We start from the raw sequence: 18385 nt of genomic DNA, 5'->3' as shown, positions 1-18385 counted from the left end.
TTATTTAAATGCATAAAAATTGTGATAATTGCATAATAAATCATTTATATGCACAATAAATCTGATCATTGCATAATAAATCATTTAATTGCAAAATAAATCATTTAAATGCACAATAAATCTGAAAATTGCATAATAAATCATTTAAATGCATAATAAAGGCCTAATAAATTTGTTAAATGCACAATAATCCTATTAATTTCCTAATAAATCATTGAAATGCATAATAAATCTTATAATTGCATAATAAATAATTTAAATACACAATAAATCTGATCATTGCATAATAAATCTTTTAATTGCATAAAAATGTGATAATTGCATAATAAATCATTTAAATGCACACTAAATCTGAAAATTGCATAATAAATCATTTGAATGCACACTAAATCTGAAAGTTGCATAATAAATCAGATAATTTCCTTAACAATCAGAGATAATCATTAATAGCATGTTCACAAAAAATATTACAAGACATAATCATTCAACTAATGGAATATTAACGATGGTTCGCATTACAATCGTCCCTTCATTGTGATCGTGGCATGCGTAGGGAGCCTCCTTTTTGACAAAAAGAATACTTGTGTCAACCTCCAATGCGAACGGAGTCATATCTTTAACCTTGGTGTATTCTTCTTCATCTGTGACATCAACGACTCCCACAATTTTTCTTTTGCCTGCCAGAACAATGTGGCTCTTTGGCTCATCTCCATTACCTAGAAAATTTGATTTATTTTTGGACTTGTCCTTTTTCGGTTTGCTAGACATATCCTGCACATAGAAAACTTGAGTGACATCCTTAGCTAGGACGAATGGTTCGTCTCGATAGCCAAGCTCTTTGAGGTCAACTGTTGTCATTCCGTACTCATCGATATCGACACCTTTTCCTGTCAGTTGAACCCATTGGCGTCGAAATAGAGGGATCTTCAGTGGCCCATAGTCGAGTTCCCAGATCTCTTCAATGTAACCAAAATATGAATTCGTTTGACCACTAGAGTCAGTGGCATCTATACGAACACCACTATTTTGATTGGTGCTCTTGTTATCTTGGGCTCTTGTATAAAATGTGTATCCATTAATTTCATATCCTTGGTACATCATGATTGAATTTGCCGGACCCCTGGCTAGCCAAGCTAGCTGCTCGTTAATTTCATCGTTGGCCATGACTTCCTTCTGCAACCAGATGGTGAATGTATCATTATGATGTTTTGTAATCCATGTCTCAGACTTCAAAGGGTACATGCTTCGCACAATTTGCATGTGCTCCTCCATGTATGGAGCCACCAAGGTTGATTGTTATAGAACTGTGAGATCTGCTTTGCTCAACGTGGCATGATCTGTGGCATTTACTGATTTTCTTTCAAGTGTGCCCTTTCCAATCAGCCGCCCCTCATGACGTGATACTAGAATCCCAATTGGGCAGAGTTCTTCCACATAGTCAACACAAAACTCAATGACTTCCTCTGTGGCGTAACCCTTCGCAGTGCGTTCTTCTGGACGAGCCCGATTACGAACGTATTTCTTTAGGACTGCAAAGTATCGTTCAAAAGGGAACATATTATGAAGGAAAACAGGACCGAGAATACCAATATCTTTGACCAGTGAACTAGAAGATGCGTCATAATATTGAAGAATGATGGAGAAAATATCATCTCAAGACTAACTAAACTTTGGATAACATCCTCTTGTAGACTGCTTAGACTCGATGGATCGATTGCCTTCTGAGAAATGGTGTTGAGAAATGCGCATAGCTTTATGATTGTTGCTCGAACATTAGCTGGTAGAATACCTCTAAGTGCAACTGGAATCAATTGCGTCATCAACACGTGACAGTCATGGGACTTTACGTGTGCGAATTTCTTCTCTTTCAGGTTCAGTAGCCTCTTTATGTTTGAAGAGCAGCCTGATGGGACCTTGATACTGTTCAAACAGTCGAACATACCTTGCTTCTCTTCCTTACTAAGAGTGTAGCACGCAGGACCTAGGTAATGACGTCCTTTATCCCTTTTTTCTGGATGTAGGGTGGCCCGTTGCTTTATATGTTGAAGATCTTGCTGCGCTTCCAATGTATCCTTTGGCTTACCGTAGACACCAAGGAAGCCTAGAAGGTTGTTAGGTGCATCACATCAATTGCGTGGTGGACCTCTAAGACTTCCCAATAAGGTAACTCCCAAAAGATACTCTTCTTCTTCAACATAGGTGCACGTCCGTCATCACTCTGCACTGATCTGCTGCCAGGTCCTTTTCCGAATACTACTTTTATATCTTTGATCATTTCAAACACCATTTTCCCACAACGATGCCTAGGTTTGGTACGATGATCTGCATTTCCACCGTAGTGAGCATGCCTCCTCCTTAATGGGTGCTTGATCGGAAGAAATCGACGATGACCCATATACATGATCTTCCTACAGTGCTTGAGGTACGTGCTGTCGGTTTCTTTTAAACAATGGGTGCATGCCCTATAACCCTTATTGGAATGTCCGGAGAGGTTGCTTAGTGCTGGCCAATCGTTGGTGGTTACGAAAAGCAATGCACGAAGGTTAAAATGTTCCTCTGCATGCGCATCCCACATACGAACACCCTCCTCTTTCCACAACAATAGAAGATCCCCAACCAGTGGTTTCAGATACACATCTATATCGTTACCAGGTTGCTTCGGGCCGGGGATAAGCACCGGCATCATAATGAATTTCTGCTTCATACACAATCAAGGAGGAAGGTTGTATATACAGAGTGTCACAGGCCAGGTACTATGGCCACTGCTCTGCTCACCGAAAGGATTCATGCCATCCGTACTTAAGCCGAACCTTATATTCCTCGCATCATTTGCAAATGTTGGGAATGTTCTGTCCACCTTTCTCCACTGCGACCCATCAGCGGGGTGTCTCAATATATTGTCTTGCTTATGTTCTTCTTTGTGCCATCGCATCAATTTAGCATTCGTTTTGTTCATGAACAAACATTTCAGATGTGGTATTAGAGGGAAATACCACATCACCTTGGCAGGCACCCTCTTCTTGACATGCATCCCCTCAATGTCGCCTGGATCATCTCGAGGGATCTTATACCGTCATGCGTTGCATACAGGGCATGAATCCAAATTTTCATACTCACCTCGATATAGGATGCAGTCATTAGGACAAGCATGTATCTTCTGTGCCTCTAATCCTAAAGGACAAACAACCTTTTTTTGCCTCGTATGTTGTCTCCGGCAAGGTGTTACCCTCAGGGAGTAAGTTTTTTATAAGTTTCAGCTACTCCTCGAATCCCTTGTCAGACAAACCATTTGATGCCTTCTATTGCAACAATTCCAATATGGTACCCAACTTCTTTTGGCCTTATTTGCAATCTGGGTACAACAATGTTCTGTAGTCCTCCAACATACGCTTTAGATCTCTCGATTCCTTTTCTGTTTCGCAAACTTTCTTAGCTTCGCGCAGCATCTGACCCAGATCATCTTCTATATCATGTCCTTCAGCATCTTCTTCAGGCTCACCAATTACAGTGTCATCAAAAAAGGCACCATAATTCCCTTCAAAGTCAGGAATCTTGTCTTCTTCTTCTTTATTATTATCCAGCATTATTCCTCTTTCTCCATGCTTGGTCCAAACATAGTAGTTCGGCATGAAACCACTACTGAACAAGTGACTATGGATGGTTCTTGATGATGAGTAATCCTTCTCATTCTTGCAGTTTTTGCATGGACAGCGAACGAAACCACCGTACTTGTGGTTATCAGCAACTTTTATGAATTCACGCATACCATCGATGAACTCCATTGAATGCCGGTCCGTCATGTACATCCATTGCCGACTCATCTGGGTTCACATTTCATTTATTAACATCAAACGAGTGTCAACATAAACCATTTTTAAATAAACATTGGAAGTAACAATAATAAATTGAATGAATCAATGATTGATTACGAAACAAATTAAATTGGAGTGTCATCAAAATTATATACTATAAATATATATATTATGCATGCCTCATATAAAAATAAAATAATCCAAATCCTAACTATATAAAAATAAATAGTTATCTTATGCCTAATAATTTATATAACAATAATATAATACTATAAAACTAAATCGGGTCCAAAATACATGTACAAATATTTATCATGTGTATAAACTAAATCAAATGCTAACTACATCTACAAAATTAATTTGCTAAAGTATTGAAAACAATATTACTAACCTTTTAAAAAATTGAAAAAATTCGCCCCCCTCCTCTCACTCAGCTGCCATGAACAGTGAGTTCACGACAGCTTGGAGGGGGGAAGGGGCCGGGGTATTTATAGTGGGGGCTCAAAGGCACCAGTTGATGCTCTTCAACCGGTGCCAAAAACTAGGCATGGGCACCGGTTCATGTTACCAACCGGTGCCTTTGTGATGGGCACCTGGCGGCACCGGGTCATGGCAAAACCCGGTGCCATTGTCCGCTCCTTAGGCGCCGGTTGGTGCCACCAACCGGTTGGTACCGGGTGATGCTTTAACCCGGTACCAAACCCCTTACCTTTGAGCGCCACTGGCCAAAGGTACCAGTTGCTGTTGCAGCCGATACTGATGTGTGGCATTAGTACCGGCTGCAACAGTAGCTGGTACCTTTGGCCAGGATCTTTGGCCGGTTTTTTAGTAGTGTGTGCTTCGCTCGAGTAGTCGAGTGAGTGCCTGTGGATGGAGGCGTTCCGCCAAGATTAAGCTAGAGGACATCAGCTACATAGTACTTCGTTAAAATTAGCTCTCTCAACACTACTTGGGATATAAGTAAGGTTCTAAATTGTTTTTTTGAGCAAAAACCATGGGGCAAGACCCCCAGCAACTTTAATTAAAAGAGCAGTTAAGAAAACTTACAGGCAGGCTTAACCAAAGGTTAGCCAAGAGAGAGGAGGAGAAGGAGAAAACAAAACCTAACAACCCGAGCAAAGAGCAACTCAGCAAAGGATTTACAAGGTTCTAAATTGTTCTTATAGAAAATCTACAAGGGAACGATCATGGATTTTAAGTGCTCAATTCAGTGCCACTCCATATATTGTCTTTTAAATTTTTAAAGTAACATGGTTGTTACATCAAGTGAACTATATCAAGAAAATGTCACGCAAGTTGTACGGGATGACCAGCTACGTACTCCCTTCATCCCAAAATAAGTGTTGTGTTAGAAAATTTCAGACGCATTACTCATCCCAATAAATAACTTTGTTACCCCTAATTATTTCTAACAATTGTGATTGAAAATCGTATTATTTATTTGGTTTTCTGGATCCTCAATGAATGCATATCCATTGGAACTAGAAAAGTAACATCTTCTATGTATTTGATTGGCTCTATGTGTTTTCCTATACAATGTTTTCTTGGTACTTGGTATTGCTTTAATTAGATGGATCTCATTACAAGCTAAAACAACACTCTTTGTGGGACAAAATTTAAATGCTAAAACAACACTTATCTTGGGATGGAGGGAGTATGTAGATAGTGTAAGTAGATACATTGTTTAGAACTGATTTAAGAGTATAACATGGTGCATTGTTAAAAAACATATTTTTCTCAATCTGAATATTTTTGGTCAATACGTGTGCGTGTGTGTGCGTGTGTGTGTGTGTGTGTGTGTGTGTGTGTGTGTGTGTGTGTGTGTGTGTGTGTGTGTGTGTGTGTGTGTGTGTGTGTGTGTGTGTCAATCTGAATACGCCATTAGCAAGTTACTCAGGTTTTTACTTATGCTTTTTTATGGATATTTTCTCCGGTAGTGACTAGATGTTTTTATGATTTTTGCACTCTGTGAATGTTCCTGTCTATGATTTGCGAGCCCTAGCTTTGTTGTTTTTTGAATCACTGCACACACTTTCTCTATTCTATATGACAGTTATGTGATTGCTTGGTTTATTTCGTATGCTAGTTTAATTGACAGGGACTAAGCTAGGTAGAGGTTTACCTGCTGTCTTTTGTATTGTCTCTACATGGGTGCATTTGTTTATCGTGCAATTCCTGAGGGCTCACATGTTTTATTTCTTTAGTGCATTTGCTTATGTGTAAGCCAAATTTACCAGTCAAATGTTTTCCTATGCCATGTCATTTTGTAGGGTTTAACGAGTTGCATACGATACCTTGGGTGATACTGTTTAATTTTCGCTCGTAAGTGACTGGTTTAGTATGCATGTCAGCGTGTTCACGTTGTCTCTAGAAAGATCATTATCGTGTTCACGTTCAACCTAGAAAGATCATTATGACATAAACTGTTCTAAAACACTTGTATATGAAAAAATTGGGTGCTACTGTTAGGCAATTTGCTAGTGGCTCACCTACCAGTCGAGAAACTAACTGGTCGTGTATATGAAATTTGAACTGTAAATTCTTTATTTATTTTTCAGCTGAAACTTCAAAAATAATATAATATTGTATATGAAATTTACATTGCTAACACACTCCAATCTCAGTCTAGAGTAGGTTTAATATTTCTTTATTATTTAAGTTTGATCAGTTTTTGGATTGAAGATAAGGAATAACAAGCCGCAGGAGGAAATTGTTGACCTCTAACCAAGGCATAATGATTTTTTTCTGGTGAGGGAGTTCACTCTCTTGAACCACAAAATTGTTCAAAGCCCACAGATTTGTTTCAACTTATTGTGTTTGTATTGTTTTTTCAAAATAAAATGGACCCATTTTGCTACAACTATATATGCATGTATAGGCTTAGCTGATATGTATAGTAGTAAAGAATGTTAAATTTTGAGCAAATACATAGTACCAAGTATACACCAGCATGCATCAGAGTTTATTGTTCACTAGTAATTTTTTCTGGTTGGTGGATGTTAGTAAATGCTAGCTAAAATATTCATCTATTTCACTATTCACTGGCTAAAATTTTTATTTTGTTCTACTGTAGTTTTTAACAACTCTGTTCCCAACATCTTTTTATATCTTGCCAACTTTATTAGATTTATGATTAGTGTTTCTTTATTTTCTTAATCAATTGGGAATAAGCCCCCAACTGATCCTTATCATTTGATTGATGATTTAAGTGTTTATGGGGGATATATTGATTGTTAGGGCACTCCGTAAGGGGAATATCTTAATTTTTATTTTGATATGCATAACTAGAATTTAAAGATAACAATCATCACCTAAAATGTTTTCATTTATTTCAGATAAATTTCTCTTCTAACCTGCTTTTCTAACACCACCATGCAACAAGCTAATCTCTTTATGTTTTATCTCGGAACAGCTTAGTCAAAATTGTATTAATTTAATTACAGGGAATTGTGTTGTTTTGTTAGTTAAGCTTTTTACTAACAAAAAAAATTTAGACTGATATCCAAGTGTACTTTATTGATGCAATTAATAAATTGTCTACTGTTATATTGTTTTTCTGCTCCGACTACATGCTTTTTTTAATAACATCAATTTTTTGTTGTGCAATATATTGGTATGAATCATGTCTTAAGGAGTTATGTAACTAGGATCATTTATAGTATATATTGTTGGAGAAGCTTTTTATGTTTCTGTTACAACATTATTTTGCAGTGTACTTTTCACCGTGATAATCTAATCAACTAGGACAAATGTATTACATTATTGTGTTAACTCATATTGTACCAGTGTTTACATTCACCAAATCTATAACCTTTTCTTTCGTTAACATGTAAATGATTTTTGCATATATTTTGAATTAGTCATATAATTGTTGTATAATTGCACTGCAATTTATAGTGTAGTTGCAGTGTATGTCAGATGGGAAGTGTAAAGAGTTTGGAAATGATGTCTTTGGCCTTTAGGCTAGTGAACTGATCCTACTTGAGATGTGACATATGTTGTTACCCCTTTTAATTATCTACATGATACATACTAATGTAGTGAGATAACCATGAAATTATCTCATCTTTTACCTAGTTTAGGTGTTCTAGCTAGACGAGGAGTCAATTTGCAGGACCAACGGGGACTAAGAGTGTAGGAGGCCTATAATAGCTAAGTCTCTTTCTCTTTTATCTTTTAAAGATTTCTATTTTTTTGAATGGCTAATAGCATGCTAACCAAGGGATCTCTAATATAGGTAGCAAACAGTTAGGAACTTTTGTTCTATGAAAAACCTACATGATCATTATGCTAAATTTACATCTAGAGACAATTGTTAATTTCGATATTGTTCCTATGTAATTTTCTGCATTTATTTTTACTTATGTTTATTATTTTAATAATAAACTAACACTGGTAACATGTTATCTTATTCCCTCCTTTACCTTTGTACAGATTTACATTTGGTGGAGGTTCTTTTTTTTTTGAGTTTACCAAATATGATCTAGTGAATAATTATTTGAACTCATCTTATTCTTTGTACTGGACATATCTCTTGGCTTTTTCAAAACTCAAGTGTCTGCCAGTTCTTGTGATTGCATCTATAGCATCCATAATGGCTGGCTGAGTCGCAAGCAACACCTATTTTATATCTTGATGTGTTCAGGTGGATTTGGACTAGCAGGTGTGCATATACTTTTGTTATTAGGCACCCAGTTCAAATATACTGAGATTCAGGTCTTTTTTGTCATGACAAGAGTTTTCTTACTCTATAATTTTTTGTAATTTGTGAAATTCAGATTCCAGTTAATATTTTTTTTCAGGTTTCGAGAAAGAGGTATGTTCATTGCCTTTTCTACTTCTTCCGCTTGTTGTGGGATGGGTGATGGCTGCCTCTCTTTGCTTTGGAATTTGGCCAATTGAGGTGCTGGATGTATGTCTGGTTGGATACAATTTGTGATCATTTTGGAGGTGTAACTTGCTAGATATTCCATTTTATGTTACAAGTATACTGTACTTCCATCATCTGTAAAATTTTCATTCGTTGTAATTGTCATGTTTTAAGTCATAGTTGTACAAATAATAATTGTTGTATCTGGAAAAGAGCCTAAGAAAAAAAAGACTAGCAGCTACAACACACATCTTGTATGTGTGTTGGGCATGTTGCTCTGTTTAACACTTGAGCCTGTTACCTTCAATCGATGTCCTAGTTTTACAACTAGGATAACTTGTACATGTAATTTTATTGTGAGGCAGAAATTGTACCTGTAAAATGTTTGGTTGTTTTTGTTGTCATTTTTGTTTGTATTCTAGTTGGCAATAAGAAAAGAACAGACCATGAGCCGATAACAACAGCAGCAGGCCTCCAAAACAAACATAAAAAAACAGACAACAACGCTAACGGGTCTGCAAACCTCAAGTGGGCTCGTTATGGATTTGCTTGTATGTTTAACGGGTGTGCTATGGTAAAGTGCAGTACGGACAGGTAACGTATAACAGCCGAATCCTTGGATGGTGGATGAACGGCTGACATCATCGATTGACAGATATTCAAAATATCAGTCAACTGACGCGGAGACACATCCTTTAATTCACAGTAGAAAATTCGTTGCTAGATATGGCGCAAATAAATAAATTGTCTGTTGAGAAAGAGTAAGACAAATTTATAGTCCTTCTCCCACAATATAAGAATGAGATATTTTATATGGAGTTATATAGAATTAGAATAAATAAATTTAGAAAATATTAGAATGTTTAGGAATTCTTAGAAAGGGGACACATATCACCATCCTATTATCCACCTTGGCCTATAAATAGATGACCCCCTCCCTTGCCCAGGCATTCATGAGTATGGTAGATGAGAAGGGTGAGTGCTAGGATAGCCACAAAGAGAGGGTAAAAATATTAGGTCCTGGCCCAGCAATGATTATAATAGGTCCTTTCATATTAATATTATGAGTGCTCGTGGTGTGAAATTTCAGACGGTGCCTGTTTTCCAATATGATTTTGTATCATTGAGTATTACATTAATAAAAAGTGTACTTTTATGTTTGCATGTTTAACAAAATTGCCAGATTCCGGAAGAACAAATGGTAGCAGTGCCCCACTTGGAGACCTGCCACACAACACCAAGGGAAGTAATCAAATGAAATAAATAATGGAATTAAATTTCATGCTAGGTCGTGCAATATCTAAGTATATGCTATCCTGATTCAAAAAAAAATTAGAGAGATAAAAAAATTTCAAGAAAAAAATTGAGAGAGATGGAAAAATTTTCAAGAAATTTTTTGAAGAGATAGAGGAAAAACTAACGAGAAAAAAATTGTGCAAAAATCAATTGGATAAGAATTACATAAAAAAATTGAGGTAGAAAAATTTTATTCAGATTATAAAAAAGAAAAAAAGAAAAAAAAATTGGGCCTGTCTTGTGTGTTTGTTTATGCTAAACAAATAAAAATGTCTTCCACTTGTTTCACATGGTGGATGTTATGATGGACTGCCTTCAGATTATTTTATATGGTCTATTGCTTCTTGATTATGGGTTTACTGCTGTTTGTTCTTTAGGAGATAGAAATCAGTATTGGCATTTTGCTCGTTATGTTCCCTGTTTCGCAGAATCACCATATCTTCTTAGAAATTTGCACTGAAAGTGTGTGCTCAAGCATCAACTGTGCTAGACCTGCCAGCTAAATGATTTTTTGACAAATGATGCAGCGTATGGATTTTTGTCTTGCAGTTGATTCTCACGCCAGCGTTGCAGCGTCTGAATGGAAAAATTGGGTCCTTGAACAGGGAGGTGTTTGAGATTTATGAGACTTCACGCAGATTGATAAACATAATTTACCGCACAGATGCATTCCTTAAGATGAATAGCTACTATGAGGAAATCCTTGATTACAAAAATGGTACACCTATACTTTTTCATACAATAACAAGTTCTACTTTGTGGAGCGATCTGTTCTCTTTAGATCACAAGGTTTGTGACTTATTTATGCAGTGTTTTACCAATCTTCGGAAGCTTCCCAAAGGCAAGGATCATCAGAAAGGGAGCAAGGACGTGTGTGTGTGTGTGTGTGTGTGTGTGTGTGTGTGTGTGTGTGTGTGTGTGTGTGTGTGTGTGTGTGTGTGTGTGTGTGTGTGTGTGTGTGTGTGTGTGTGTGTGTGTGTGTGTGTGTGTGTGTGTGTGTGTGTGTGTTTGCTTTGCTTGGAAGTGTTCATTGCACAACTGTCACAACCGTTAAGTTCCTTGGTTGCTCATCATCACGGATGCTTGCCATGCAGGACGTGCGTATGCTTGCCTTCTGTATGGATGCAATGCAAGTGGGTCAATGCCGTTAGTTGCACATGGGGCCTCCAAATGATTTGCAGCATCTCGTCGATCAATATATTGATCCGGTTGGCTCTCACTCTCTGATGATTCCCTCCTCTTAGTTTGAGCTGCTAGCAATTGAAAATAATAATAATAATAATAAAGAAGTCGCTCACGAATGTGAGAACACTAGAACATTTTTCTATCTCGTCATCACTCTCTGATGATTCCCTCCTCTTCGGCATTTTTCTCCGGGTCAAAGTTGAGAACGGCGTTGGGGAGGGAGGGCGACGGCAGTGGCGAGATGGAATCGCTCACGAATGTGAGGAGAGGTGGGGAGACGGCGTGCGCACACAAATTTTTTTATCACAAAAAGTAATTGAAAAGGACACATGCGAGACATAAGGCATGCACATCCTATACTTCGTTCTTTTTTTAAGTAGTAGTAAATTTTATCGCTGACATCTTATGAGGAGGAATATCTTAATTTTCAAGTTATTTTGTCTCTCTAGTAGCCAAATTAGTGTCAACCACAACACTAGAACATTGTAAAATGCACACCCAAAAAGAAAGGGAAAATTTTACAAAATAAAATAGAAAAGAACGAAACATCAAATTATATACGAAACATGAAATGATAAGAGAAAGGGGGAGGGGAGACATGAAAATGAACACAACATGATCCCTAAATAAAACTCAAATATGAAGTAAAAAATAAAAAGAAAACAAATAAAAAAACAAAATGGGCTGAAAGTACGTACAAATAGCAAGTTCATCCGCACCATGATCACCATTGGCTCTTAAAGCCTTTAATGCAACATTTGGAAAGGATAGGAAACCTGGATGATGATCACTGGACAAGAGTGTTGACATTTCGTGATGCCGACTAGTAAATTTATGCTGCGTGTATGATCGTATGGCCTTGCTGTCTTGAGGACTCGGGATTTATAAGAGGATCTCCAAGGCTTCCCATCAAATGATTTCTCAAAAATAGGAGGAAATCAAAATGTGCACCTAAAGAAGCTCACAGGAAGTTACGATACCTAGCACAATTTTGGGCAACTAATGAAATCACTTTCATGCTCTAAGGTCAAGAAGTTTCTTAGCATTTATGTTATGGGGCGTAGCGAAAGCATTCAACCTTCTAGGACTAAGCCTAAAGCCTATGGTCCCTCATAAAAGAGAGAGATCTTGATGTTCATTTGGAGAACCCATTAAAAGGATGAGGGTGGTTGGGATGTCACAATGATAACTCCAAGTAAGGGAGTGGCACCTAAGATCATCGCCAATACAGCGTCTTTCACTTCATTTAGATGGCTACACATCACCTCCTTTGAACCGATGGCATGGTGGTTGCGAGCTAGTCTATGGGCTTACGATGAAGTGAGTTTCATTTGGCTTCTTCCGCCAACAATGGCGGTAATCGGTTGAAGTGTTTGTTAGGCATGGGGAGGTGGAGTACTTAGGGAGGCTCATGGGGAAAGGATAACCCTGAATCTCTATACTTAGCTAGAGAAGAATAATTCCTAAAAATTTACAAACAACATATATACCTCAAGGATTTTACTTTCTTTTCTTTTCACTGAACAACTTGTTTATGTGTCTATATCTACATGGATGGCTTCATCCTAACTGTGGTAAAGAACACATACACAACGCATGTATTGTTCTTCTACGTGCTAGCTACATGCCATAATGAACAAATCAGCTGCTATGTTACATATACTAGCATCTCTGGACTGATAAACCGATAGACAAAAACTAACAAACCTCATACAGATCAAACTGCATAAACCCATAACAGACCATGCTCATCCATTAGTGCTTTTGGAAGATCACCATGCAGAAGAAAGCCACGCACCGAAATATCACCCCGTTCGCTACAAGAACGACTATGCACAAAATCTTGTCGTTGATGTCATACCCACTATTCAACAGCGAGCCACACCGCGTTATGAGCCATACTCCAGAGTACTTCTGAGCATTTGCAATCACGAATGCTTCCAAAGCCCACTTTGTGTAGCAAAGGTTAGCAAAGAAGGTGTTCTTTTGCTGGGTTGCTATTAGTGTTAGAACAACCGGAAGCAGCGCCGACCACTGTCATCATAAACAAAGCATCATTAGTACGTATATATATATATATGTAAACCCAACCAATATCCTAGATGTTGGGGGCGGAAGGGGTATGGAGGCATAAAGTGCTTATGTTTAATGTGCAACCAATTTAACAGCATGTCAGCTCACCAGCTGTGCAGAACCAGGCTGGAAAAAGATGGCAAAAGTGTATCCAATTCCCGTCACGCAGTAGACGAGGGCCAGAAGAACAACATAGTTTTCCCAGATTGATGACCTCGGGTTGTTAAAGAAGTAAAACATGGAGAGGTAGACGATGGGCTTAATAATCGTGTTGAAGTGGTCTATTGTATCTTTGGATAAGAAGTATGCCAGTGAGCTCATGCCGGATGCTCTCTCCCTCCAGTAGTGTATTTTCTCAAGCGAAAATGATCTTAGGGCCCCAATCTTGCATAGCAGAGCTGCATCCAACAGAAGCTTATTTTGCAAATGAACCTAAAAGTTCTGATTCTTGCTTATAAATAAAGTTCAAGCATACAACACAATGTTGCAAATTATCTTCGTTCCATGACAGGTTCAGATTAATTTTGAGTCCTAATTAAGTATACTGCACTCACCTTACCAGTTTGATCCGTACCCATTTTTCCTACTCTACCTTTAGAGAAGTACGATGAACGCAATTACATGGTATAAACATCATATTTGGAATACTCCATGTCTCAGGATAAAGATAAAAACTTACACACGGCTATGACAGTGTATGTGTAGCCAAGTGCTCCAAAGGACTCATCGCTCACTTTAGCAAGTGTGCCCAGACAGATACCAGCAAGGCCCAGTATCAGATAGTCAACTCCTTGTATTCTAGCCTCACGAAGCCGCTGCTTGCCACACCTGAATAACATAGAACGAGGATGTTGATTATATTCGTTTACCAAAAAAAATAACCAAAGAAGCTAATATAAAGTCTCCACTTGTTAGAATATCTTACCTTCCCAGGTAGTATTTGTACTGCCTAAGGATACCAGGAGTACGCCGATTCGATAAGTTTTCAGATGTTTTATTGTAATCATACTCATCTTTCTTCTGCCCAACTATGTCCTTCACATTACCCCAGACTTCACCAGCAATAGATTGCCCGGTGTCACCACCTGAGGCATATTGGTCTCCTCCCCCCCTAATAGAGGATTCTGAGTCAGAAGAACTCTGCAGCATGTCTCGTGGAACTTCATACCCATTGTGCAGCATCCATCTAATAGGGAGATCTTTGACATTTACAGGTTCTTTTGTGTCTAGCTTCACAATTCCTTCCAAGATGTCTATGTAGTAGTCCGGTGGGTTCACGCGGTCTGGCACAACAATGCCCAATCCTGAAAAGTATTCCTCCACTTTCTTTACAGGCCCGTGGTATACAGTCAAACCACCTTTCGCGAGAAGTATCAAATCATCAAACATCCTGTACAATGTATAGCTGCAAATAAAACCAGCCCGGTTACAACCTTAAAGTAATTGAGTTTAAGGCAGCATACAAGCAGCAATAAGATGAATTTGCAAACAACCTGGGTTGATGAACAACCATAGAGATATTTACACCCTCAAGAGCTTCCCTACGTAGGGCGCGAAGTAAAAGTAGGGATGAAGCACTGTCCAAACCCGAGGTTGGCTCATCCAAAATCAGCACGGAGGGTTCCATGACCATCTCTAGACCAACGTTTACTCGTTTGCGCTGGCCGCCGGAGATGCCACGCTGTTCAACAGTTCCAACCAAAGAATCACGAACTGGTTGAAGCCCCAAGGACTCGATAACTCTTTCCACGACAAGGACCTTATCAGCTTTTGACATGTCAGCAGACAGCCTGGGGCATGACATGGCATGTGAAAGAAATTGAGTCTACATTTACTAACTAGATGAGTACGGAATCTTATAGACAGGGTTTTCAACTTTTGCATACCTGCATCTTGCATTGAACCAGAGGTTCTCTTGAACTGTTAAGTTCCCATGGACAATATCATCTTGTGGGACGAAGCCAATGATTCGTTTGTATGAGCGGATAGGTTCTGTTTTCCCATTTATAAGTATCATACCTGTTGTCTGGCATCCTGTTGCCTTGCCAGCAATAGCACTCAAGAATGTGGTCTTGCCCGCGCCAGATGGGCCCATCACCGCCGCTACCCGACCAGCCATGAGCTTTCCTGTCACACATCTCAAAAGCTTTTTCTTACTTCCCTTCAATGTTAGAGTGAGGTCTTTGAAAGCAATCTCAATCGTGGGTCTTTTCTTGATATCTTCTTCGGTGGCCATCGATATCACTCCTGAAAACGTAAGGTTCTTGGCGTCTTGTTCCATTGCCTTTTCCTTCTCAATCTGTCCATAAGCATACTTGAAAATTTGGCTCTGGGTATGCGCATGCTTTCCTTTAGGCTTCTTTTTCTCTCCTATTTGCACATGGAAACCTTCGCCCTTCTCGGGGTTCTCGTCGAGTGAACGCACCATTTCAGTGAGGCTTTCCTTCTTTCCTCCTGGCTCGGTCGATGGCCCATCAGTGGATTCAGATGAAGGCATACCTCCTTTGGACGATTCATGCGACCTCAGAGTTTTCTTGCGTGAGAATGTGCGGGACAGTGATGACTGCAGGCCTGCAGCGTGTTTCTTGGCGACATCTTTAGCTGTTTTCCATCTCTCACGAGCTGCTGCTGTCTCTCTAGCATGTCTTACGGCAGCCTCCCTAGATTTTGCTTGCTTTTTCTCCCGGTTCATCAGAAGTTGTCCGGAGAAGTTGTAAATGATCAGCAGTAAAAAACACAGGGCGCCCTACAGAATCATTAAAGGGTAGATGTTAACCCAACTTCTTTTTAGTTTAGAAGACATATCACACTCTTGAATGAGGTTCCAGTTGAACCGTATCATATTACCACAAGCAGTGCACCGAATATGGTAATGTCCTGATTTGCAGAATTTGGTTTACAGCTTCCTTTGTTGAAGCATTCTGCAAATGAGAAGAAGATAAAGTGATCACGTAGCATAGTTAGGCCATTTCAAGGCAAGGCTATAAAAAAAAACAAATTACAGTATCAGCACAAGAAAAATCATCCCCTATATGCATGATAACTTTTCCGTTTACCAAGGAATTAACCTTATTGAAATAAAGTTGAAGAAACAATCAGAGATTTTCTATATGAACAAATGTTAAACTTACTGGTTTGTGAAGTTGAGCCTTTCCTACAATAAAACCTGCAAAGGCGCAATTTACATTCATTAGCATTGTGAAGCATATTAAACTTTTGAGCTATACGCGTATGTCGCGTTAAACAACTAAGAGAAATTACTAGTCTAGGGCTAGGCGGTTGACCAAATAAATATTGAGGCATTCGATAGATAGAATTACCCACTACTACAATCGAGCTTTTGTATTGTGCTTGGGCAGTAGTAACCAGGTGGACAGAAAACATCATCTGTGCTAATAACATCTGCCCATCTATCCGCACCGCCACACGTATGATTTGGCTTTCCTGCTGGTGGTTGATAGTGATACCTGCACCAAGCAGTGTTCATCGATCAGTAATGGACAATAATGCGCTCTGATCCAGAGCTTAGTAGTGGAGTTGTGAAAAGGATGATCTTACGGATCACAGACTCCACTTGTTTTGTTCAAAGTGGACTCAGGACAGTATGCTCCCAAAGGGCATGCTGCACACAGCACACAGCACAACAGATGAGTAACGGTGGAATTGTACCTCAGAAAATTGGTACGCGAGTGAGCTACGGTGTGCGTGGCTGCCAGGGCTTACTTACGTATCATGCAAGTGAGGCCATGAGGGCAGAAGAACCCAGCACAGCAACCGCTGCAATCGAGGGTTCTGGAAGGGATGTTGACAGCATCTTTTAAGTTGACCTCCTGATCTTTGCCGGCACTGCATGACCATCCAGGCTCACAGCCATCGATCCATGAAGTGAGGTTGCAGTTCTTGTTTGGCCTGACGTAGTTCTTTCTCCCGTTGCTCTCGAGGAAGCTCTCAAAGTAGAACTTCATCTCGGCGGCCGTGCACACGCGCTGCGGTAGGTCTCCTGTTAATCCGTTCATGGACGAATGGACAATAGGTCAATGTGTGAGAACCTGATCTGATGGATATATAGTTTACAGTGGAAGACAAATATACTAATTCGTGACACGTACTCTATTACCCTAATGTAATGTGGAGTCAGGGGGATGCAAATGCCATGTGATCACTCACTTAACCAGAGTTGCATTGCTACGTTAAAAGCTAAAAATTTGCCGGATTATTCATACATATCTTGATGCTGCAAGCCAAATGGGCATGCAAAAAGATAAGCATGTTCTGCTGTTTTCAGAAACTTGGTTTGAAACTCCAACTGAGACTGGCCTAATTTAAACCGGCTCTTAGGGGTGTTCCCTAGAACTCCAAAAATAAAACGAATTTAATGAAGGGGAACTGAAATGTACCATCGGTTTTCTTCATGCAGTTGGTCAGAAACGTGGGGTCAGAGGAAAAATTGTAGGCGGTGTTCCACTCCTGGTCCCTGCATTTTTATTTTTTATTGCAAGCATGCATCAATCCACAGCTGGTATATAGGGAGGCAAAATAAAGCGTTGAGAATTATTTGGAAACGAACGATGATTGGATGCATGGTTACATGTTCTTGATGCAGTAGTGGAACTCCCTGCCCATCTGCTGCGCGAAGGAGGTGGTGAGGGCCTTGAGGCGGTCGTTCATCACCCCCACCACCATCGGGTTCCCGGTGGCCAGGGACGCCATGGTGCCTTTGTTGGTCTGCGCGGCGAGGGAGCGGCGGCGCGGGTTGACGGCGGCGTCGGCGTCCGCTGCAGCAGTGGCCGAGAGGAAGAGGAGGAGGAGGAGCACAAGGAACGACGCCATGGCCGAGACGGAGCAAGGGGGGAGAGGAAGGGAGGCGATGGGAGGGAGACGGGGTGAAGACTCATGTCGGACCCCTCCTTCCTCGCACTCGTCCTCCTCTCGTCTTCTCCCTCAATTTTTGCTCCCGGTGCTGGTGGAGCGGAGAGTTGTGCGCCGAAGGTTGCGGACGAGAGGTTGTGCAGCTTGTGCTTCCAAGACTATTATTAGGGTCGTCTTGTCAAGCGTTGCATTCGCCTTTGCTGTAATTGCTTACATGCTGTGAGCTCCAGCATGCCAGTATGTTTTGTTCTTTGAATCTTTGATATAAAGTGGCATTAGA

At 39.8% G+C, this 18385-nt stretch overlaps 1 protein-coding gene across 1 annotated transcript; it reads right to left on the bottom strand.

Annotated features, from left to right (window-relative positions):
* Positions 1 to 12918: 12918 nt before the first annotated feature.
* LOC120669280 (ABC transporter G family member 28-like) lies at positions 12919 to 18066 on the bottom strand. Its single transcript, XM_039949057.1, has 13 exons — positions 17825 to 18066; positions 17634 to 17710; positions 16964 to 17236; positions 16795 to 16858; positions 16557 to 16703; positions 16368 to 16402; positions 16084 to 16157; positions 15123 to 15982; positions 14730 to 15026; positions 14162 to 14641; positions 13916 to 14064; positions 13345 to 13634; positions 12919 to 13197 (listed from the first exon to the last, which is right to left on the bottom strand). Exons 1-13 carry the CDS (start codon positions 18064 to 18066, stop codon positions 12919 to 12921), a joined length of 3267 nt encoding a protein of 1088 aa, XP_039804991.1.
* Between the last annotated feature and the right edge of the window lie 319 nt (positions 18067 to 18385).

The sequence above is a fragment of the Panicum virgatum genome, chromosome 4N, assembly GCF_016808335.1.
Source record: "Panicum virgatum strain AP13 chromosome 4N, P.virgatum_v5, whole genome shotgun sequence".
Classification (NCBI taxonomy): domain Eukaryota; kingdom Viridiplantae; phylum Streptophyta; class Magnoliopsida; order Poales; family Poaceae; genus Panicum; species Panicum virgatum.
The sequence above is the reverse complement of the archived record's forward strand: the minus strand, read 5'-3'. Positions and strand labels throughout refer to the sequence as shown.

What these genes read in the sequence shown, in the direction of transcription:
- LOC120669280 (XM_039949057.1), bottom strand. Translation starts at nt 18,066, where the DNA reads ATGGCGTCGTTCCTTGTGCTCCTCCTCCTCCTCTTCCTCTCGGCCACT. An exon ending in TACAAATACTACCTGGGAAG is followed by an intron (nt 14,065 to 14,161) that starts GTAAGATATTCT and finishes TATGTTATTCAG; the next exon opens with GTGTGGCAAGCAGCGGCTTC. An exon ending in ATACACTGTCATAGCCGTGT is followed by an intron (nt 13,635 to 13,915) that starts GTAAGTTTTTAT and finishes TGTTGGATGCAG; the next exon opens with CTCTGCTATGCAAGATTGGG.